The following is a 24,225-nucleotide window of genomic DNA, read 5'->3' as shown; positions in this document are numbered from 1 at the left end:
GGAGCGTAAGCTTTGTGGAGAGGTGTTAGCACTTAAGCTGTGGGTATGATGTGGTACACCTCTGCACAGAATGGTGTTGAAACTCTGGCAGAGCAAGCTGTGTAATGTCACTTGCTGGAGGAAATGGAACAGACCACTGACCCTCGTAGATCCATTGCCACTGACTACTTCACCACTAAGTGGTCCATGTCCTTTTGTTTTACAGGAAATGCTGAAGAGCAGAAAACAGAGTCCACAGCATAGGTTTGAATCTGAGCGCCAAGTGACTGACAGGGAGCGAAGTCTGCTGTCCTCGTCAAAGATGAAAACATTGGAAGGAAGTAAACACATGCCCCAGGAAATGAAGCAAGTTAGTGTAACACACTAAAACTATATGTAGTGGAGAGAGAGAGTCACAACTTAGTGTGGTTATCATCCATCATTACAGAGCATTCAGTGAGAAAGAGGAGTGTGGATTTTGTGATTTGTGAAGGTCCATAGGATATGTCCCAAGAATGTTTGCTGAAGATGGGGCAAAGGAGAGCTGGGTGGATGGTGGCTCTAGGGGTGGTGTCTAAGCTTCACCTATTTGGGGAGGTGTGGGATATTCAGCTGTGGGGGTGGTGATGCTACACAGGAGTTTATGTGGAAGTGTTGGCTGTGTAGGAAGGTGTTTGAGATTAATCAGTGCAGTATGGTGTATTTCACTGGCTCTTGGTGATGATGAATGACATCTGACTGGGCAGAGTGGTGTATTGCCCCTGGCTGGAGGGAGTGATTTAGGATTACTGATTAATGGCACTTTCAAGTTGGCACTGGCTTCCTCTCGTCAATAGTAATCTATGGTCCTCTGTTCCACAGGAGATGCAGAGGAGCCAAAAGGAGAGTCCACAGCAGAGGTTTAAGTCCGAGTCCCACCTGCCAGACGGAGATCAGAGTCTGCATGCCTTGTCAAAACGTAAACCTACTCCAGGAAGTAAAGATGTTTCCCAACAAATGGAGCAGTCAAGTGTAAGAGATGAGGTCAATTTTTCCACCTTACTTTAGGATAACTTAGCACACTGAGGGAATTTGGCCAAAGAGACAGAGAAGTTCTGGTTGAGAGAGTTGGTTCTGTAATTCAAGTTGTGGATTATGGTGTGTGAAGGAAGAAATAAAAGCATGGCCTGTCTTGTTTGGTGCAGAGCTTCTGTCTGTGCAGAATGTATGTGAGTGCAGTCTGGGGAGAATTGTGCAGAATGTATGTTAGCGCTGTCTGGGGAGAATTGTGCAGAATGTATGCAAGCTCTGTCTTGGGAGAATTGTGCAGAATATATGCAAGCGCTGTCTGGGGAGAATTGTGCAGAATGTATGCAAGCTCTGTCTTGGGAGAATTGTGCAGAATATATGCAAGCGCTGTCTGGGGAGAATTGTGCAGAATGTATGCGAGCGCTGTCTGGGGAGAATTGTGCAGAATGTATGCAAGCTCTGTCTGGGGAGAATTGTGCAGAATGTATGCAAGCTCTGTCTGGGAAGAATTGTGCAGAATGTATGTGAGCGCTGTCTGGTGAGAATTGTGCAGAATGTATGCGAGAGCTGTCTGGGGAGAATTGTGCAGAATGTATGCAAGTGCTATCTGGGAAGAGTTGTGCAGAATGTATGCGATCGCTGTCTGAGGAGAATTGTGCAGAATGTATGCGCGAGCTGTCCGGGGAGAATTGTGCAGAATGTATGCAAGTGCTCTCTGGGAAGAATTGTGCAGAATGTATGCGATCGCTGTCTGAGGAGAATTGTGCAGAATGTATGCAAGTGCTATCTGGGAAGAATTGTGCAGAATGTATGGGATCGCTGTCTGGTGAGAATTGTGCAGAATGTATGCAAGAGCTGTCTGGGGAGAATTGTGCAGAATGTATGCAAGTGCTCTCTGGGAAGAATTGTGCAGAATGTATGCGATCGCTGTCTGAGGAGAATTGTGCAGAATGCATGCAAGCTCTGTCTGGGGAGAATTGTGCAGAATGTATGTGAGCACTGTCTGGGGAGAATTGTGCAGAATGCATGCAAGCTCTGTCTGGGGAGAATTGTGCAGAATGTATGTGAGCACTGTCTGGGGAGAATTGTGCAGAATGTATGCAAGTGCTGTCTGGGGAGAATTGTGCAGAATGTATGTGAGCGCTTTCTGGGGAGAATTGTGAAACAACCCAAAATTAAGTGAGTGCGTTGTAATTATTTGTTAAGTATTTATTCTCAACAGCAGACACTTTCTGGCTTCTGCCCAGTTTAGGATTTTCATGCACAATAGGTAGAGCATTTGCAATTACCAATAGCAATTAGTTCACCAGCATCTTGACATAAAGCATCTCTCTGGTTGTTTTTCTGGATGCAAATAAAATAATATTGCACTGTAGCACACCTAAATTGTAACACAGCACAATATTAATCAGTACCCAGCAGGACCCTCCAATTTTTTAAGTATTCGATTCAGCGCAGACCTAGGTTAAGAAGCAACACATGAAATATTGTTATTTTTTTGGTCCTCATTTACCTTCCATCATTCCACTCAAGGAGAGAGGGGTCTTTCTAATGCGGATTTTACAGATTTTTGATCGTAGCCCAACTCCACGAGACCGCACCGGTCTGGAATGCCTGTGACCTCTACTGAAACCACTTGCCGACATATTGTGTCTAACTTCAAATCGTACATTAAGGGATCTTTCGAGTCTGAAAAAGTAAAAGGGGAAACACTGCTCCATTTTTTACAAATCTCCCTCCTCGCCACAAGCACCATGTACAAAAGCAATTTAGAGCCATCCCTATTGATCTTCGATGATTCGTGCAAACATCCATAAATCACTAACGGGGTGCTTACCTTAGAGCTTATGGGGAGTATTACGCGGATTGCTTCACTAACCTCTTCCCAAAACTTACTGGGCTGTGGACATTCCACAAACACATGTAGATCATCTGCAGATGCCAACCCACACTTTTTGCATCTGACCATGTTGCCCTGATCCAGTCTGGAGAGCTTTGCTGGTGTCCAAAAGGCTCCATGAATTGAAAACAAATGATTTCTTCTTAAAGCAGCCAGTTTAACTGTGTTATATAAAAGTGTAATAGATACTTGCCATCAGTCTTTTTGATGAAGCTCTGGCAAGCATTCTTTCCATAACTCTTCCGGAAGGGTAAATTCACTGTCCGCAATATCCATGATCAGCCAGTACCACCTGGCCACTTCCTTCTTTAAAGGGGTTTCCAAATGCATTTTCTCCTCCAAGTTATTAGAACACCCACTTCATCGTTCAGATGCCTCACCCAGCTTTTTATCTGGAGATATTTTAAATTTAGACAGATTACCCCCTGCCTCCCCATTAAGGTTTTCATACGCCTGACTTCTCCATTGTAACAAAACTGTCCTCACTCCGAAGCTCAGCTTCTTTCAATGGGGTTACCAAAGCATCTTTAGTCCACTCCGGTGAACCTGGGGAGTCCAAACAGGGGCATGTTCACTATAGTATGACAGGTTTGTAACCCTCCTAACTGCGCACCAAAGCTTTGCTAAATTCTAAAGAATTTTGGTTCTCCAAACTTAAATAAAAAGCTCTTCTGCAACCCACAATTTTCCTCCATCATTGCTATCAAAATATACCCCAGCTCCGAGCAACCTGACTGATTAAAGAGCTCCCTCGCGTTTTTCAAAAAGAAAGCCCATACGTAATGTTGCATGTCCTGTATCGCCAGCCTTCCTTTCTCTTTCTTAATTCTCAACTTTTTCCAAGAAATACGAACTCCCTTAGAAGTCCCAATAAAACTACTTATTTTTCCCTTAAGCAATCTTTAATGGTATTGAATTGAAAATAAGTGTAAATTTAGGCACAATCACCATCCTAATTAAATTTACAAGCCCTATAATAGTAAGAGGGAGATTTAGCCATCCCTTCATTAACTGATCTACATCCCTCATCACCTTCATAACGTTTATTTCTGCTAATTTACTTATATCCTGAGTTATGGTGATCCCTAAATATTTAACCTCCTTTTTAATTACAGGGCTACTTATTTCCATATTCCAAGCCTTAACCTCTGTGTTTTGATTACTGACCGCATAACCAGAGATTCCCCCAAATTCTGCCATCAGTTCTTCCAGAGCTGGTTTAGCCTGACTTAAATTAGAAGTATAAATCGTCCGCTTATAGAGAGACCTTCCTAGAGAGATTCCTACACACGAATGGGGGAATTCTCTGATCGCTTCTAATTCTACTGGCCAGTGGCTCAATATAAAGATCAAACAATAACGGAGATAGCGGGCACCCCGTCTCATTCCCCTTTCTATCTTAAAGGGGGGGGTTAGAGAACCATTAACCAGAATTCTTGCACAAGGATCATAATAATTTTTTTGTAATGTCCTTGTAAAATGTCCATCCAGGTTATAAACCTCACATACCCCAGTTAAATCTATCAAAAGCCTTTGTCGCATCAACCATTACGACCGCTAAGGGGGCTTTACATGTGGTAGCTAAGTCGATTGACCCTATCAGGCCATGTGTCAGTTCATGCATGTGTCTTCCTTTTAAAAAGCCTTTCTGATCTATATGTATAAGCTTCCCCACAACATCCCCTAATCTATCTGCCAAAATTTTTGCGAAGATTTTATAATCACAGTTTGGAAGGGATATTGGGCGGTATGACTCTGATTTTTTAGGGTCTTTACCTGGTTCTAAAATTATTATGATAATAGCTTCCTTCCAGGAAGGGGGAAGCCTACCGTCGGCCTCTATAATATTATTACACAGTACCCTCAGAAAATTCATAATACCGCTTCCCAGGGCTCTGTAGATTTCCATGCGTAACCCAATTGGCCCTAGTGCCTAAACTAATTTGCCTGGTTTTATGGCCTGCTCTAATTCTATCATCTTAATCGATTCATTAACCACCTTTTTTTCTTCCTCACTCAGGGCGGCTAGTTCTAATCCCCCTAACTATCTCTTCACTGACTCTGGTGAGACCTCTAATTCCTCTGTGTATAATTTCTTAAAAAATTAAAGAAACTTTCTTCCACCTCTTTCCTACTTCTCCTAACCTCCTCTGGATTTCCACCCCGGATTTCTGCCACCCTATTTCTAACTGTATCAGTTTTTATTTCCCAGGCCAGCATTTTGCCACTGTTTTCACCATACTCAAAATGCACCACCCTATTAACCTCACATCTCAGTCTAATCCTTCTATCTATAACCGCTGCCAATTCCGAACGGGCCTCCTGATCTAGTTTACATAATTGATCGACTTCACCCTCCTCAAGGTCCATATGTGCCAATCTCTGCTCAATCTGCTGTACCCGAGTTTCTAACCTACTTATGTCTTCATTATAGATGTTCCTCCTATATGAGGCTACCATTATCAGCCTCCCCCTCAAAAAAGCTTTGAAAGTGTTCCATACCAATGCTAGCAAAGATGACCCTTTATTAAGATTGAAAAATTCCTCTGTTTCCACCCGTAACTCCGCTACTACCTCTCATAATAATAGCGTTCTATCTAAGGTCCACCTTCTTTCCCCCTTATTTACCGGCAACCTAAGCTTCAAACTAATAGCAAATTAGTCTGATAAGTGTGCCCCAACATGTATTACTTCCTCCACAAACTCTTTCAAGCCACAATCTATTAAAAATAGTCAATCCTAGACTGATGCCTATATTTTTATTGTTGTAAGTATAACCTCTCTCAAGCCCCATTTTCTCTCTCCATACATCATGTAGCCCAAATTGAGTCATCATTACTTGCCCCTGTGCTTGCATTTTCTCATTAACTCTCGACCTGCTACGCGAGGACCTATCCAACCTGTAATTCAATACAACATTCAAATCCCCCATCCGTATCATAGGGTTTCAATATTGCAGTAAAAGGTGTGACAACTCTGTTAATGGGGCTATATCATCTCTGTTAGGGCCATGTTATCCCACCAATGTAAAAGCACAATCGTACGCAAGTAATTTCCCCACAATCCACCTCCCAGATTTATCTACCAGGCCCTCAACAAAGGTTATATTAGTATTGTTCTTGATTAAGATGGCCACCCCCTTACTACCTCCCGTATAATTGGAGCTTAGGGCCACATGTAGGAAACTCTGAGATTGCGACTCAGAAAGTCTGTCCAACTCGCAATTTCCGGGTCGCAATCTCGGATGCAGAACGGTGTCTCAGACACCGTCTGCGACTCTCTATGGGGTCGCAAAGACCCACCTCATCAATATTCATGAGGTGGGTCGCATTTTGCGACCCCATAGCGAGTCCCTGCACTCACAGGGATGGTGGCCTGCTGAAGTCAGCAGACCCCCATGTCTGTGACTGCTTTATAAATAAAGCAGTTTTTTTTTTTTCATTTTGCAGCCCGTTTTCCTTAAAGGAAAACGAGTTGCAAATTGAAAAAACTTCCGAAACCATTTGGTTTCGTTTTTTCAGAGTAGGCAGTGGTCCATACACTGCACTGCTCTGAAAAAATATTTTTGTCGACATTCACAAAGGGGAAGGGGTCCCCTGGGGACCCCTTCCCTTTTGCGAATGAGTTAGCACCAGTGTGACACTGGTGGTAACTGCGAGTTGCTTTGCGACCGCATTCGCGGTCACAAAGCAAGTCTGAATTGCGATGCGAGTCGCAAATAGGAAGGGAACACCCCTTCTTATTTGCGAGTCGCATTCACAAATTGCGAGTTGGTACCGACTCGCAATTTGTGAATGTGCATCGCGTTCGGCCGTTTGCATGGTGCAAACTGCGATTTTCGCAGTTTGCGTCATGCAAACGGCTTGCTACATCTGGCCCTTACTGTCTGCTGCACCCATCTATATGGTTGAAATACCTCAAAACATTCTTGCTTGGAGAGATGTGTTTCCTGCAACATCAACACATCGGCTGGGGCATCCTTCAAATATTGCACCAACCTCTTTTGTCTGCTCCTCACCCGCAGGCCATTAACATTCCAAGACAGGAATTTCAAGTCTTTCACCATCATCCTCCAGAATAAGGCCCAAGCCCACTCCTTGCATCACTTCTCAACTCCCTCTCTTTCCATATCCCTAAGGACCTTTTTTCATTTTTTCCCTTTATGCTCCCCACCCGGTGCTCCCCATCACCTCCCACCTCCCCCAATCCACCCCATCCATACATACCCTGTGAGAACCCACCCTATCTTCCTGAATCCCACGTTACCGCCTATGGAGGGTTGCCATGCCGGACTCGGAGACTATCTTTCCACTAACCGACTAACCTTGGCTAAGGGGAGGAGGCATACACAGAACTAGTACCCTTCTCTAAATTCTTGATCAGGTCATCTACATCACTCCAGTCACTAAAGTTATACATTTTGTTATTCGCCATTACTCTTAAGGTCGCAGGGAACCTTAGTTGGGCCGTCGCCCCAAACTTTTTTAATATATCAATTCTTTTCCCCAACACCCATTGTTTATTTGGAGTGATAGATGCTAAATCTGATTGAATCTCAAAAGGGACCCCATCCACGACAGCGATTTCTTCTGTAATGCCACCACCAAAATACGTTCTTTAATTGCGTATGTGTAGAAATAAACCAAGATTTTCCTTGACTCATCCCTATTGGGGGGCATTTTCACCTGAACCCTGTGTACTCTTTCAATATCCTTTGCGATATCGACCTCCATAGCCTCAAAGTTTACTTCTTGTTTTATTTATCGTACCACTAGTCCTTTCAAATCATCTCCTTCCAATCCCTCGGGGACCCTAAGAAACCTCAAATTGTTTCTCCTTTGATTATTTTCCAAAGACTCCATCTTGGCCATTACCCCTGCCTCTCCTGCTTTCAAACCATTGATTTTTTTCTTTATTTTCCTCCACAGCAGCTCTTAGATCGCCATCCTCCTCCTCCAGGGCAGCTGTCCGGCCTTCAAGCTCGTATATAATTTTACAGAGGTCCTCACAGAGATTTCTGATCTCAACCTGATTAGTTTTTGAAGTCTCGAAACCACCCCTCAATTCCATAGATAATGCTTTTAGGATGCCTGTGATGGAGTGGCTAAGCGGACCTTCAAGATTTCCTTCGAGGGACCCTACTTTACGTAAAGATTGTGCATCCCCTTGACTGTCCCTACATCCTCCTCCCAGTGCTCCCTGCATTTCCGGGCATACTTCATGAGAGCATGCTGTACCACAATCACGTTATCTGCCGGGTTATCTACCGAGGAGGTTATATCTAAATCCGCTGAGACTTCCCTGCCCTTACTTCTAGCCAGGGCCGATACTCTCTCCTCACACTGCGTTCTCTCCTCACTGGTTGGCATTTGTGGCGTGCCTGGTAGCACTCTGAAATAAGTTCTCAATAACATGGTAACCCTCACTTTTCTATTAATTACCGTTCCCAACTTATTCAGAGTGGGTTTCCTCTTATTGTTATTGCTGTTTTGCCCTTCCTTATTCCTGACGTAATCTGCCTCTAGGGCGGTCTCACATTCTTCTACTACTGCACTCTTTTTAGTCCTTTTAGCAAAGAGTAGGCTGTACCACCACTACAGCTCCTGGATGCCACCTTCCCTCCTTCTTTTTCGGCAAGAGCCAACCCCTCTGCCCTATCCACTGTGAAACCTGGGGAGACCAAGGACATTAATACCTCCTGAATGCGTGACAATGTGTTTTAAGCAAAATGTACCTCTGACGCTTCTTCGGGTTCCTTGTCCGTCTCTTACTGCTATTGCTGAGGGAAACCACTCCCCACCTCCTCCTAAGCTTCCTCCTCTTGTGCTTGTGCTTGCTCTGCCACTCTTCCCCTCAAACTAAATCCTTGCCAGCGCTTCTCTCTCGCGATGGATGTCAGCCACAGTTCTCAGCAATGGCACGGCCCGCCCCGCCCCAGACCTCGAATGCCTTGCGTCCCCTCCAACGTGGCATTTTTGTGGCCTCTGTGGCTCCAGAGCTTCAGCCCCTGCCCACGCCTCACATCTCGAGCCCCCTCATTCTCCCCCTGCCTCTGGTAAGTCGCCTCATTAAATTTATTGATTTACGTCTCCGTGTCCGCAGAGCCCTCCGCAACCGGCACCTTAGCCGGCCGCCATGTTCTCCCCGGTTTGGCCAATGCACATGAAATATTGTTACTGTAACAGAAGCATTTCAAGTCTGAAATACTTAGGGCCAGATGTATGAAAGGATTTTCCCATAGACACAGAAAAGGTAAAATCCTTTCGTACATCTGGCCCTTAGTGCAGTATGGTGTGATGGGCAGGTATGGGACATGTTAAAGGGGCAGAAATGGACTGCATATTGTTCTGTTTTTTTGCATATAAATATTAGACATATTGTAAGGAAATGCCTCCTTGGCATGGTTACCCCCTGACATTTTGCCTTTGCTGAAGCTATGTTTTGAATTGAAAGTGTGCTGAGACCTGCTAACCAGGCCCCAGCACCAGTGTTCTTTCCCTAACCTGTACTTTTGTTTCACAATTGGCACACCCTGGCATCCAGGTAAGTCCCTTGTAACTGGTACCCCTGGTACCAAGGGCCCTGATGCCAGGGAAGGTCTCTAAGGGCTGCAGCATATCTTATGCCACCTTGGGGACCCCTCACTCAGCACAGATACACTGCTTGCCAGCTTGTGTGTGCTGGTGAGGACAAAACGAGTAAGTCGACATGGCACTCCCCTCAGGGTGCCATGCCAACCTCACACTGCCTATGCAGTATAGATAAGTCACCCCTCTAGCAGGCCTTACAGCCCTAAGGCAGGGTGCACTATACCATAGGTGAGGGCACCAGTGCATGAGCACTGTGCCCCTACAGTGTCTAAGCAAAACCTTAGACATTGTAAGTGCAGGGTAGCCATAAGAGTATATGGTCTCGGAGTCTGTCAAAAACGAACTCCACAGCACCATAATGGCTACACTGAAAACTGGGAAGTTTGGTATCAAACTTCTCAGCACAATGAATGCACACTGATGCCAGTGTACATTTTATTGTAAAATACACCCCAGAGGGCACCTTAGAGGTGCCCCCTGAAACCTTAACCAACTACCCATGTAGGCTGACTGGTTTTAGCAGCCTGCCACACTCGAGACATGTTGCTGGCCACATGGGGAGAGTGCCTTTGTCACTCTGTGGCCAGTAACAAAGCCTGCACTGGGTGGAGATGCTATCACCTCCCCCAGGCAGGAGCTGTAACACCTGGCGGTGAGCCTCAAAGGCTCAGCCCCTTTGTTCCAGCACCACAGGGCACTCCAGCTAGTGGAGTTGCCCGCCCCCTCCGGCCACGGCCCCACTTTTGGCGGCAAGGCCGGAGGAAATAATGAGAATAACAAGGAGGAGTCACTGGCCAGTCAGGACAGCCCCTAAGGTGTCCTGAGCTGAGGTGACTCTAACTTTTAGAAATCCTCCATCTTGCAGATGGAGGATTCCCCCAATAGTGATAGGAATGTGACCCCCTCCCCTTGGGAGGAGGCACAAAGAGGGTGTGCCCACCCTCAGGGCTAGTAGCCATTGGCTACTAACCCCCCAGACCTAAACACGCCCTTAAATTTAGTATTTAAGGGCTCCCCTGAACCTAGGAACTCAGATTCCTGCAACCTAAGAAGAAGAGGACTGCTAAGCTGACAAGCCCTGCAGAGAAGACGGAGACACCAACTGCTTTGGCCCCAGCTCTATCGGCCGGTCTCCCCCCTTCGGAAGAAAACTGCTCCAGCTACGCTTTCCCCAGGACCAGCGACCTCTGAATCCTCAGAGGACTGTCCTACTCTAGAAGGACCAAGAAACTCCCGAGAACAGCGGCCCTGTTCACCCAAGACTGCAACTTTGTTTCCAAAGGAGCAACTTGAAGACAACAGCGTTTCCCGCCAGAAGCGTGAGACTTGCAACCCTGCACCCGGCGACCCCGACTCGACTGGTGGAGAAACAACACTTCAGGGAGGACCCTCCGGCGACTCCGAGACTGTGAGTAACCAAAGTTGTCCCCCCTGAGCCCCCACAGCGACGCCTGCAGAGGGAATCCCGAGGCTTCCCCTGACCGCGACTGCCTGACTCTCAGATCCCAACGCCTGGAAAAGACCCTGCACCCGCAGCCCCCAGGACCTGAAGGATCAGAACTCCAGTTCAGGAGTGACCCCCAGGAGGCCCTCTCCCTTGCCCAGGTGGTGGCTACCCCGAGGAGCCCCCCCCTTGCCTGCCTGCATCGCTGAAGAGACCCCTTGGTCTCCCATTGATTCCAATTGAAAACCCGACGTGTGTTTGCACACTGCACCCGGCCGCCCCCGTGCTGCTGAGGGTGTACCTTCTGTGCTAACTTGTGTACCCCCCCGGTGTCCTACAAAACCCCCCTGGTCTGCCCTCCGAAGACGCGGGTACTTACCTGCTGGCAGACTGGAACCGGGACACCCCCTTCTCCATTGAAGCCTATGGGTTTTGGGCACCACTTTGAACTCTGCACCTGACCGGCCCTGAGCTGCTGGTGTGGTAACTTTGGGGTTGCTCTGATCCCCCAACGGTGGGCTACCTTGGACCCAAACTTGAACCCCGTAGGTGGTTTACTTACCTGCAAGAACTAACAATTACTTACCTCCCCTAGGAACTGTGAAAATTGCACTGTCTAGTTTTAAAATAGCTATATGTGTTTTATTTGAAAAGTATGTATGCTATTGTGATTATTCAAAGTTCCTAAAGTACTTACCTGCAATACCTTTCATGCAAAGTATTACATGTAGAATTTGAACCTGTGGTTCTTAAAAATAAACTAAGAAAATATATTTTTCTATACAAAAACCTATTGGCCTGGAATTGTCTCTGAGTGTGTGTTCCTCATTTATTGCCTGTGTGTATGTACAACAAATGCTTAACACTACGTCTTTGATAAGCCTACTGCTTGACCACACTACCACAAAATAGAGCATTAGTATTATCTCTTTTTGTCACTATCTTACCTCTAAGGGGAACCCTAGGACTCTGTGCATACTATTCCTTACTTTGAAATAGTGCATACAGAGCCAACTTCCTACACATATTTACAATTAGATTAGAATCCCTGTGTTCAGATTCCAATATCAGCAGTTTATTTTCTAGATTACATCTATATAGTGGTGAACTAAACTATATATAGGACATTTCCACTCTTAAAGATGAATAGGTAAAATCAAAGACCTTCAGAATTAAAAAATAACTTTTAGTTAAGGTAGTATATACTAAAATGAAATTTCAAGTGCTTGAAAAACAAGTATCTGAAAGAAACATCGTTATGGTAATCGGGCAATGCAGCCAATTTGTCTAAATGATGTTTTTGAGGGAAAGTGTCTTTTGATGTCTTTGGGCTGACATGCAGGAAGATCTCCTTTTTATTTATTTTAATTTTTTTTATTTAGAAGAGTAGGCAAAAACTCCTTGACACCAGTCGATGCAAAATGTCTTCTCAAACAGCACCCCCAAAGGCCAAAAGCAATGCTACCCCCTATGAAGTTTGGAAATAGGAGCAGAGATGATATAGATATATGTAATTTTTTGTCAAAATGTGAAGTCAACTGATTGCAATACCAGGGCCACATAAATTGCCCCGCCGGTATTATTATGCACTAAGGTGCTTTGAAGCACACAGTACATATTTGCCAGGTAGACACAATACAGCCATCAATTGTTGCTTCTGCAAAACAGCACTGAAAGCTGCACAAGTCTGGGGAGTGAAAATAGCACCCCTGTTTAATATGTACTATGGTGTTTATTACATCATGGTGCAACATAGCAGGGATTAGGCAATATATATAGTCTAATACCAGATCTAATAGGAGAACATAAAGAATTTGCTTGATGAATAAAGTTTTATTATACAACTCTAAGAGATACTGTTGACTCAGAACACAAAAAGATGACCACAGATGCATACAGGAGTGCCCCTGCTTTTGATTCACTTAGAGTCAGGAGGCTCTCTTCATCCAGAAAAGAATATGAACAAGCCACACGTTGATGTATGGTGGAGTCCCTGGTTACCGTTAGGGAATAGATGACTTTGCTGGTCATCAGCACAAATTTGGAGGTTTAAACTGTGAAATTAGAACACCTGTGTGGATGGGAAAAAAAAAATCACTAATGGTGGAGAGAGTGATGAAACCTCTGAACCCTCACCATTATCTTTAGATTATTGGATTGGATTTCTCTATTTCTGATTTGTTCTTTAACAGCAAATAGTAAATCTATCCCAGTACCATCCCGAAGACCAAGCTTCCTTCTCTCCGAACACAGTCTGTCAGTGTCTTGGTAGGAGGATATTGTGGTCTATATTTTTATGTTCAGATGGTAGGCCCAGGAGTAGAAGGACAGTCCTTCAGTCCACAAGTTAGTGTTGAGAAGATCTTCTCATATTTCTGCCTATGTTATTTTTTTCTCTGTAACAAGTCAACTGAGTTCTCGTTGTGTACTAGCTTGTACCATCCATGTGTGCTTGCATTTGTGATATTCTTTTTTCCATAATTTACTTCTGAACAAGGCTTACAATGTGGTGTTATCTGGTTAACACTTCAGGGTTTGTAATGCACTTTTAAACAATATTCAAACATGATCTATGGCTTCTGGCAAGCATACTGTAGGAAGAATGGTCTGAACTATGTTCGGCTTATCACACTGAATTATTGTTGCAAACTTGTTCAGTGAGGTGTTGTTTGACGATTATTGTGTCATGGGATGCTCCAGGAAGTCATATTGCTTCCTGGTTTCTAATGTTGATATGTCAGGGTGCCTACATTCATTTGTTGTGAAACATCTGTGAGCTATTGTGGCTCTCTGGTTCCATTACTTTGTAAATGTATTTGTATAACTATTTTATTGGCTGCTTCCTTTTAGGATTCCATTTGTCTCAGCTCCTCTTTAGCCAAGAACATATTACAGTTACTGAAAGACCAAATAAATAACCCAGAAGACTCAAGCTTGTCCACCACTAACCACCAATAAGAGGGCAGCACACAGATAAGCAGATTACATGACCCAACATTCCCATACTTCAGACAGCAATGAATCAGAAGCAAGAAAGCTATTCCCTCCTTTTGCCCCTCCCTTCTTCATCTGCTTCTTCTTTGTATGTTCCTAAGCATTTACTGCAAAAGATGGACACAGGCCATGGCAACTCATGTTTAGTTCTGTTAGAGCTTAGAATGCCATTAGTCCAAAGCCATTGACTATAGAAGTGCAGGCAAACCACCAACATGTGGCTGATTCTGAGCACACAATACACATACTCAATAACCACATAAATGCACATCCTAACCTTAATGACCTTGTCTGAATCCCAGTAATTGCCATATGCAACCCTCTAGCAAAGAACTTAGGCGTAATGAACTCCACAGTCAACACAAAATCCAATCCAACTCCACTAAAGAGCTGTTCCACGTTAACAAGGAAACAGTTTCTTCTGGCTCTTCTACAAAACTGCTTTCTCCTTCACTAGAGCTCTGCAGTACATTTCTATCAGTCTTCACCAATAAAAGAGTTACCATAACAGGCAGCATCGCCTTGGATATTCCACAAAGACAGAGATTGGGGTCTTTGAAGAAGTCCTTGGGCAGTGGAAACATCTGCAACCAGGGCTTTCCAGTATTCTCTCCCATCATGATCCACTTAGTTCAAATCTTCCTGTACCGTGGAACCACTTCTAAGGACCTCATTAATTACATTATTACATCTGAATTAAAGAAACCCAGCGCTGAGCCTGATGAACCAGCAAATTACAGACCCATCTCAGGCCTTCATGGTATTGCAAAGGCGGTCAAATCTGTGGATGCCTTCCAACTATTAACCTTCTTGGAATCTAATAGCCTGTTACATTATTTAAAAGGGGCACACAGACTACATTAATAAACATGAGGAAAGAACTCCCCAACGCCTGTGACCAGGGTCATCCCTGTGCACTCATTGCATTAGACCTCTCAGTGGCTTTTGACACCATCAGCCACTGAATCCCAATGAAGAGACTGTCCACGTCAGCTGCCTTCAGCAGGCTTGCTTCACTTCCTTCCTCAAAGACTGTGCTTATCAAGTCAAGATGAGCCCTTTCCTTTCTGACGCAGCCAACATCAAATGTGGTATCCCATAGGGTTCCACCATGTACCTGCTGCTGTTTAATAGCTACATACACCTCTTGGCTTTCATCCTAGACTCCTATAAACTTCTATATCACATATATGTTGATGACACATAGCTTCACCTCAGAGTCGAGGAGGAACCTAGGAACCTTTTCACCTTGCCACACTGTCTATCTCATATTTATTGGCAGATGTAGACCCATTGGTTGCTCAGTGGTGATAAACCCAAAGCCCCTGTGGACAAAGCACATAATCTGAATGTGCTTTTGAAACCCAATAATTGTTTGTCCCCCAAATAGGCTGGGTCATTCCTTCATCATTGTCTGCTAAAAGAGGTTCCCTGAATGTTCCATTGTTCACAAATAATCAGTGTGACCCTTGATATGTCATGTACCATGCCTTGACAATTGCAATAGCCTACTCACTGCCTTCCCGAAACATCCCTCTCTAAATTACAGAGAATTCAAAACTATGCAGCATTCCTACCTTTCAGCCTTAAACTTCATGGTCACATTATCTTGACCCTGAGATCTCTTTACTGGCTACCTGTAAAAGAGAAAGTGAGCTTCAGAACATGTCATGGTTGCTCACTAAACTTTCTTACTTATCTTTTTATCCCATACTAAACTTCCAGAAGCTTTAGTCTTCCAAGCAGCGCCTATTAAGGACCCAACCGTAGAAATGGAAAAGAATTGTTGGTTGCGCCTTCCATTCTTCGGGTTCCTTCCTATGAAATTCTTTACCTTTCCAAATTAGACTTGAAACTGACCATCTCAAATTCAAAAGATCCTCAAAATCTTTCTTTTCAAAAGCATCCTAAGTCTTTCATGGTCAGATGCCTAAAGCCACCTTGCCCTCACCACCAGGCCATCAGAATTCTGATTCTTCTGCGCTTTACCATCTCTTTGGGAATCATTTGCATAGGGGGGTCTTGGCACTGCCCACATTAACTCCGACTAATTGGATTTCCACCCCCTAGCTTCCTTTTTTCTTTCCCTGAGGTCTCCAATCAGAGGTAAGTAGTGCTTTGCAAAAACCCCAAGTAAAATAGCAAAATAATAATTGACACTGACAACATCATCAGCTCCCCAACTTTGATGCACTTTTAATCGCAGAACCATAACTGAGGACCTCCACCAACATCCAAGATAATCCAGCACAATGACTGAGGGCCTCATTATGAGTCTGGCGGTCCTCGCCACCAATGCAGCGGTCTGACAGCCACATTATGACAGTGGCGAAAGCACCACAGTCTGACCTCCGGCACTGCCACTTTTTCACTGTCCGGCAGCCTGGCGTTGCCGACGGTCTTACGACTCCTGTGCCCCCCAGGGGCAGCCCCGTTGCGCTTTTCACTGCCTGCATTGCAGGCACCCGACACACCGCAACATTGCCACCAGCTCGATTTACGAGCCGGCATCAATGTTGTGGGTAGTTTCCCGCTGGCCCAGCGGGAAACTCATAATAGGGCCAGCGGGCGTTAGACCGAACTGGCGGTCTTCTGACCTAACGAGTTTGGCGGGCGGTCTCTGCCACCCGCCAAACTCATAATGAGGCCCTGAATTTCTAAGTAAGGTGAAGGCCTCATTATGATCTCCAAGTCCTCGTAGACTTGCAAGACTTATTAACCCTTCACCTCTTCATCTAATAAACTGCTCACCTGCCACCTTTCTATCTATGCTTCACAAACCATGAACTTAATTTTCATACATAGACCTTCTGCCCTCACTACAGACTTTCATCAAACAAATCCCTGATTTCATCACCAACACATCCATCAATCACTGCAGAAACATAAACCTGGGGACTTTAACCTGATGAACAACCACATCACCAAAAAATAAAAACCTCATATACTATGATCTTCTAGACATCTTTAACATAATTCTCTTCTTCTAAGAACCCATACAAATCCATGGAAACACCCATATCCATGTAATCACTCCCATGCTCTCTGTAGACTGCCACTCTCTCTAATCCAATGCCACTGGACAGATCATGATGTCATCCCTTTCTCATAGAACATGTACCAAGTATCCACCAAGGCTAACTAAAATCATACAGACAACAGAGCGTCTACTTTTATGACTATGCCACCAGCATCATCAGGCAACCATGTGTCAAACCATTCACAAAGTAACTATTGGATTCCCTCAACAATATAAAAAATGTCAATATGATTATACACAACCCCTGAAACAATACACCGCGAAAATCAAACTCTTTGTTTCATGCACCAAACACAAGCAAGACAAAAAATAGAGTGGAAACATTCCCTCAAAGAACTGACTGAATGTAATAGACTGAGGTCAAAAAAGGAAAGCTCATCTAGCAACCGTCAAAGAAGCCTCCAACAAAGGAAAGCCTTGAAATAATATGGCAAGCTAATCACAGATGCACCTATACAGCGCAAATGCAACGTCATCAAGAACTTCTTCATTGAAAAGCCCAAAAATATTAGAGCGCATATCAACAACCTACCTTGTAAACCCCCTACACAGTGCTATCAGGTGAACTATAAAGAACTCTCACACCTTAATGAGCTTACAACCATGATGTCTGGTTTACAGATATGAAGGCGACATTCTGCACTTGCCCATCATGAAATCCTTCACCAGAGAAACATTTTGAAACAACGTAGATGGTAGATGATAAAGGTTTATTTGCAAACACAACTGTCATGAGAGGGGGCGTTGCAGCCAATGTTACAGGCTGGAATGCTCCCCACATTCCAGACGAGATGATGTAACAGAATCCTTCTAACACCAACAAGACATATTAATAGTGGTAAGGAAAGTCGATGACCTAAAACTAAGGGGGGCATTTAGAGTCTGGCAGATGTGGAGCATCCTCCAAAAGTGGTGGATGCTCCTTCTGACAATCTCCCGATTGACCAATGGAGTGGACCTTCTGACATATATTTTTCCTGTTCCAGCATGCCAGGATATGCTGGTTGAAACAGAATAGGAAAAAAACACACATAATGCCCATGTGCTGGGACAAAACTCCAGACATTTCAGGGGACATTTACCTAAGTTCTTTAATAACAAACTCATGGTTTGGGAGTTTATCAGTATAAAACAAAAAAATGACAAGCAGGTGTAACAAACATGGTACCCACTCTTCAAAGTTTGGTGCATTGGCCAGGCAGGCAAATGAATGGAAGGCAGTGAGATCCCTCCAGGCAGACAGTGATCTCTCGCTATGGTGGCCTTCTGCTAGGAAACTAGGGAACGGAGGCCAAAGCCTCTGTTGATGGCAGACCCGTGAGCTGCCAGCTTTAGGTTTCAACAGCAAATGTACCCTTATCCCACATACTGAATTCTATACAACACATGCCCCCTTCCACGCACACTCTAAACAACACACTGCACACACAAAGACATTCAAAATATCTCTTAAAATTTACTGTGCCTGTGGATACTCTGCATCATAACCCTGTATACAGAGGCAAATTCTTAAGCCTTTTGACAATCTGATTTCACAGCATGGGGCTTGTTCCTTATCCCATTCCACCGCAGCCATACAACTTGCAGCACAACTTTCAATTATTCTTTACACTTTCCTGCAGCACTCAGAATGTCAGTATCCAATTTGTAGATGATGCTCTCCTCACTGCAGGTAAGAGCAATCCTTTCTTCATCTCTCAGCGGCCTTTGACACAGTTTACCAACAAGGTCCCTTCCCACACTCATGAGAGTCATCAAAGGAATAACTCTTGGTTCTCTTCCAACCCCTCTGACCAATTATTGTTATTCTAGATGAAAGGATGTTCGCCTACTATCTGCTAGTGGGGTGTGGAGTCACTCAAATATCAAGCTTTTCCCCAGTCATCTTCCACCTGTAGATGAAACTATCCCATGATATCAAGATTCACCAGTATGCCAACGATGCCTGCTTCTCCTCAAAGTCTTCGCAAGCCAAAACACCGACCTTTTCAGAAACTGCCTCTTCATCATCCAAGCATGGGTGTCAAACACCTATTCAAAGTTAATCCCTACCGAGTCATAATTTATCCTTATTGGCAGCACTAGAAAGCAAGACTACTGGCCTGATTATTATTATTGTAGCCTATAGAACTTGTCAGATGGCAGACGGGATATCCGTCACGTTTGAGATGGAGTAACCCCATCTGGTAAACTCTAAATCAGGCCCTAAGTCAAGAACTAGTTCAACAACATGCAGTTAAATAAATTTGCCTCCTGATCCACAACACTAAGGACCTCATTACGAGGCTGGCGGTCTTGAGACCGCCACTGATGTGCCGGTCCGACCACCAAATAAAGTCCCTGGCGGTCAGACCACTAAGGTTTCGCTGTCTCCGCCGGAATCGGTGACCCTGACGGGTTGACGGCAGGTGGAGGTTGCAATCAGCCAGCCTTTTCATGGCGGTTTTACCACCATGAAAAGGCTGGCGGAGAACAGGTGCAGGAGGTCACGGGGGCTGAATTGCCCTGGCACTTTGCAGGGGTCCAGAATCATCATGCTGTGCAGACAGTGAACATTACGAAGGTGCTCGTGCACCCTGCAGGCGACAGCATTGCCGTTGGCTCAATTTCGAGCCGGAGACAATGCTGTCACCAGTTTCCCGCTAGGCTGATGGGCGGAAACCTCAGTTTCCGCCGCGGTCGTAATACGCCTGGAAGCACCGCCAGCCTGTTGGCGGTGCTTCCGCCGTTTTAGCCCTAGCGATCCCGTACCGCCAGGGTCAAAATGACCCCCAGAGTGTCCAAAGGTCTGCATTATGTTTTGGCCCAAGGCCTCGTAAAGACTTCTGACAAGCTTGCCAGGCTATGCACAGGAAATTCAATATTGCCACTTATGCACAATCAAATACATGTGCTTGTTGAATCAACACTGAGGATCTAGGATGGTGGTAAAGGTCCCTCTGGAGATATTACACCTAGGAGCACTAACAAGATAAAGGCAAAGGGGCTGCGGCTGTGGGGGACAGTATAGGAATGCTGGTCTTAGGGTCTGACAGAGCTCTTTATATGGGGTATGATTTGGGAGTGTTGCTTGCAAGGGATGTTGAAGGCCGGCCTCTTGGAATAAATTTAATAAAACTACTGACTGCTATTATGGTAGAGGCATGAGAGAGGAGGTGGTATTGTGGCCAGAGCTGCCCACTTTGGAAGTGGGAAACCAGGTTCAAGTCTCAGCATCAGTTCAACATCCTGTGATTCTGGGCAAATCATTTAGGGGGTGATTCTCATTGAGGCGGGCGGCGGTAGCCGCCCGCCTCGCGGGAACCGCCATATGGCCGCTCCGCGGTCGAAAGACCGCGGAGGCCATTCAGGCTTTCCCGCTGGGCTGGCGGGCGACCGCCAGGAGGCCGCCCGCCAGCCCAGCGGGAAACCCCAACCCACGAGGAAGCCGGCTCCGAATGGAGCCGGCGGAGTGGGTATGTGCGACGGGTGCAGTTTGCACCCGTCGCGTATTTCAGTGTCTGCATTGCAGACACTGAAATACACAGTGGGGCCCTCTTACGCCCCGCGGCACCCCCTACCGCCATCCTGTTCCTGGCGGGAGACCCGCCAGGAACAGGATGGCGGTAGGGGGTGTCAGAATCCCCATGGCGGCGGAGCGCGCTCCGCCGCCATGGAGGATTCCCCCGAGCAGCGGAAAGTCGGCGGGAGACCGCCGACTTTCTGCTTCTGACCGCGGCTGAACCGCCGCGGTCAGAATGCTCGTGGGAGCACCGCCAGCCTGTTGGCGGTGCTCCCGTGGTCGGTGGCCCTGGCGGCCACCGGCCGCCAGGGTCAGAATGACCCCCTTAGTCTTCCCTTGCCTAAAAAAATGAATGTGTCCTTGTGTAATGTAACTGGTGCTCATGTAAAACGATCCAATACCTTTGGGTCAAGCTTGAGCTATATAAAACTTATAAAAAGTGGTGAAAGAGTTCTTGCAGTTGGGTAATAGGCTTGGCCGTGCGGTGTGGTTCAGGAGCACAAAGTAGGAAGGTTCTAGGGGCGGTTGCCACTGAATGTAACACAACTAACCCTACTATGTCTTTGTCTTTGGTAGGAGAAGGTGCGGAACAGAGTGCAGAGCTCCCAGAAGAAGTTTCATTCAAAGCCCCTGGAGCTAGACAGAGAGCAGAACGTACGTCACTCCGCATATCATACCCCTACCCGAGGAAGTAAGCATGTGCCTCATGGATCAAAGCCTGGGAGTGAAAGAGACCCAGGACGTTCATGGCAGAGAGATGGCCATGATCCATCATGGCCATACTCCATGCTTGCCTAGAATACTATGGCGCTATACCCGGCATGAGACACCAGTAGGTGAACTTGGACATCGCAATGCAACTATCGGCAAATGATTGGCAACCCATCTCTTTCTTTAATCAGATGAGACCAGTGTTCTAGAAAACAATGTATTACCTTCAGATCCCATGGAAATGGAGCCCAAGTCAAGCCTACAAGAAAACATCTAAACACTCAGGGCCTGATTCACAAAGTGCACTTTGAAGTACGTTTTGTAGTACTATAGTAATGCTACAAAACTTACTGGAAAGTGCTGTTCACAAACTGCACTTTTGTAGTAACTTACACTTCTGTAGTAACTTACATGTCCAACTTACACTTTTGTAGTCAACTCTACACGTGGCCAACCACTGGTACTACAACACCCTTCCATAGAAAATAACAGAGGTAGGGGCTTATAATGAAACCCCTTAGGAAGAAATGTTGAATTAAATTAGAATAGTTGAAATAGGTACAAATATAAAGTAATGTTAAAAAATATATAAAAATAGTACATATTTATTATGTAATCATAAAATATGTATTAACCTATTTTTAATTTGAAACATAATGTAACATTAAATTGTATTAAAATAATTATAGTATTTGTTATTAATTTTAGGCATCAATTTAAATGTATTTATTAAAGCACATTACAAAATATTTTTTCTTTTTCAGGTGGTAATTTATTTTGGAATTTAAGCTTCACAAAAATAATTTTAATTTAATGTATTTCCATTAATTAAACATTTCATTCACTATCAATTCAGTAGTGCTATAGCTTTTTTTCTATTTTGTTCTACATTTAAAGTAAATAAAATTATATTAAACATAATAATAGTTAATATTTAACATGAACATATTTAATATTTATTTTCGATTTGAATAATTTCTTACATTTCCATGTATGTTACCATGGAGAGATCTGTCATGGCTATGGAGTATCCCTTTGGTAGGGTATAGGGAAATTTCAAAAATGTATTCAACTCAAAATAAATATTACATTTATTACAAAAGTGTAGGTTACTAAAAAAAAATGCAGTTCATGAATGCTGAAAAGTAGTAAACTTACTCAAAAAGTGCAAACTTACTGAGATTTTAACATACTTTAATTCACTTTACTGCTTTTTTAAGGTGTGACCCCAGAATATCAAGATGAGATCTCAATGGCATACAATATCACAACTAGAATATCGAGGCCGAAATAACAGTAAGTAGTGATTTTCTATACCTAACTCCGCATGTATGCGCCTTGACGAATACACATAAATAGATAGATAGATAGAGAGATAGATAAATAGATAGATAGATAGATAGATAAATAGATAGATAGATAGATAGATAGATAGATAGATAGATAGATAAATAGATAGATAGATAGATAGATAGATAGATAGATGTAGATATATATATATATATATCATCATGGTGCACAGATGTGGAGTTAAGAATAGTAAATCTGTACTACCTCCATATACAGTTACCTTCATTATTTTGCCCCTCAATATTCTGCCCACCAAAATTCAGATACCACAATATTCTTATGCTCAATATTCCATAACATAATCTGCTTTATTGTCAGTAATTTGAATAGATTCTGTATGGCTTCAATGGCAAATAGCTATACATAAAATCATGTTATAATTGATAAGATGGTTGAAATCTTAGTTCTGCTTCATACTGTTAAACTGGCTATGTTAAAATATGTATCATTTATCAACCGAAAACTTCACCAAAACAAGTTTCATCACATTACAGGTACTTTGTTTCTGTATACCCTCAAATTTCTTAAGACAAAAATGAGTGAGAAAAGAAACAGTAGAGCGGAGATGTTGAGAAAATATTTATGTTTGCCATAATGCAGCAACCTGCACATCCAAATCTGATATCTGTATGATAATGCTTACCCTATAACATGCAAATTGGTTACCTTAAAATTAAGTCATTTTAAATTTGTAAATGATCTTCTAAAAATAAACAGACTTTCCTAATTCCAACAACCAGATTTAATGAGCTGAAGGTTTTATGGATTTTCATATTGTACATTGTTTTCATATTTGTATACGCACACCAGTTGCACACTATACTGTAAAATATATCTGATAGAGACTTCTAGTTGCAGATTCCTTACCTTAGAATTTCCTGGCATCAGCTTGGAATGTGGAATTTTTGCTGAGCAGTACCCTATGTGCACCATCAGGTGGTGTCATTCGGATTCGCATGGGTCCTCGGCATCATTTGCGCCGTCTGTGACGTCACTGTCGCCCATAAAGGTACCACCCCCGCGTGCTTATGTCAGTTCTTTTCCTCCCTTGCCAGTTAAGCGCAGATCTGGAATCGAGCTACCCTCTGTCTTTTTTGAAGAGCCATTTTCGACCTTTTTTGAAGTCTGTGCAGGATGACATCGAGGGAGACGGGGTTCAAGCCGTGTTGCGCTTGCCATGTCGGTGGTACCCCACCAGGTATGCCTCTGGTGCCTTGACCGAGACCACAACTCAAAGTCGCGTTCGACTGCCGGGCCATGGCCCGAAAGCTTGAGAGAGCGGTCTCTGAAGCTCACAGTGGCCCAGCAGTCGACATCAGTTGGCACGACTCCAAGGAGGCCACTGTCCCGATCGAGGAGGAGGTCGTGGGACCACTCCAGGAGCCCCAAGTCCTCTTCTTCGCACTCGAGGTCCTCCGGGCACTCAGGAAAAAAGGCACAAGAAGAAGTCCAAGCAGAGTTTGACTTCGCCCCGCTCGTCGACCGACGAGGTGACTTGGGAACGTCAGCCTTCCAGGCTCGATTCTTCGGAACCAATGCCAGGGCCGACTTCAGCCTCCTCCCCTTTCAGGAAGCCAGAGTGACCCCCACGCAACTCAAGGAGTTTTACGTGGCTATGTGTCTTGTATTCAAGTGGGCTGGCCCCGCTGGTGTGCCTTTGGGTCCTGCTGGGTTGGCAGGGGCCCCATCAGATTCCACGCAGGCAGC

The 24,225-nt window shown here is 44.6% G+C and overlaps 1 protein-coding gene across 1 annotated transcript in view; it reads left to right on the top strand.

The window, feature by feature from the left end:
• Positions 1-23,250, top strand: part of LOC138287466 (trichohyalin-like) — a 167,064-nt gene extending 143,814 nt beyond the window's left edge. Inside the window, exons 19-21 of the mRNA XM_069227904.1 lie at positions 206-349; positions 841-990; positions 21,034-23,250. Of these exons, the coding sequence (XP_069084005.1) occupies positions 206-349; positions 841-990; positions 21,034-21,255 (516 nt within the window). The 3' untranslated portion in view covers positions 21,256-23,250. The remainder of the gene's footprint in view (positions 1-205; positions 350-840; positions 991-21,033) is intronic.
• The last annotated feature ends 975 nt before the right edge of the window (positions 23,251-24,225 follow it).

The sequence above is a fragment of the Pleurodeles waltl genome, chromosome 4_1 (genome assembly GCF_031143425.1).
Source record: "Pleurodeles waltl isolate 20211129_DDA chromosome 4_1, aPleWal1.hap1.20221129, whole genome shotgun sequence".
In the NCBI taxonomy this organism is placed as follows: Eukaryota; Metazoa; Chordata; class Amphibia; order Caudata; family Salamandridae; genus Pleurodeles; species Pleurodeles waltl.
The sequence above is the reverse complement of the archived record's forward strand: the minus strand, read 5'-3'. Positions and strand labels throughout refer to the sequence as shown.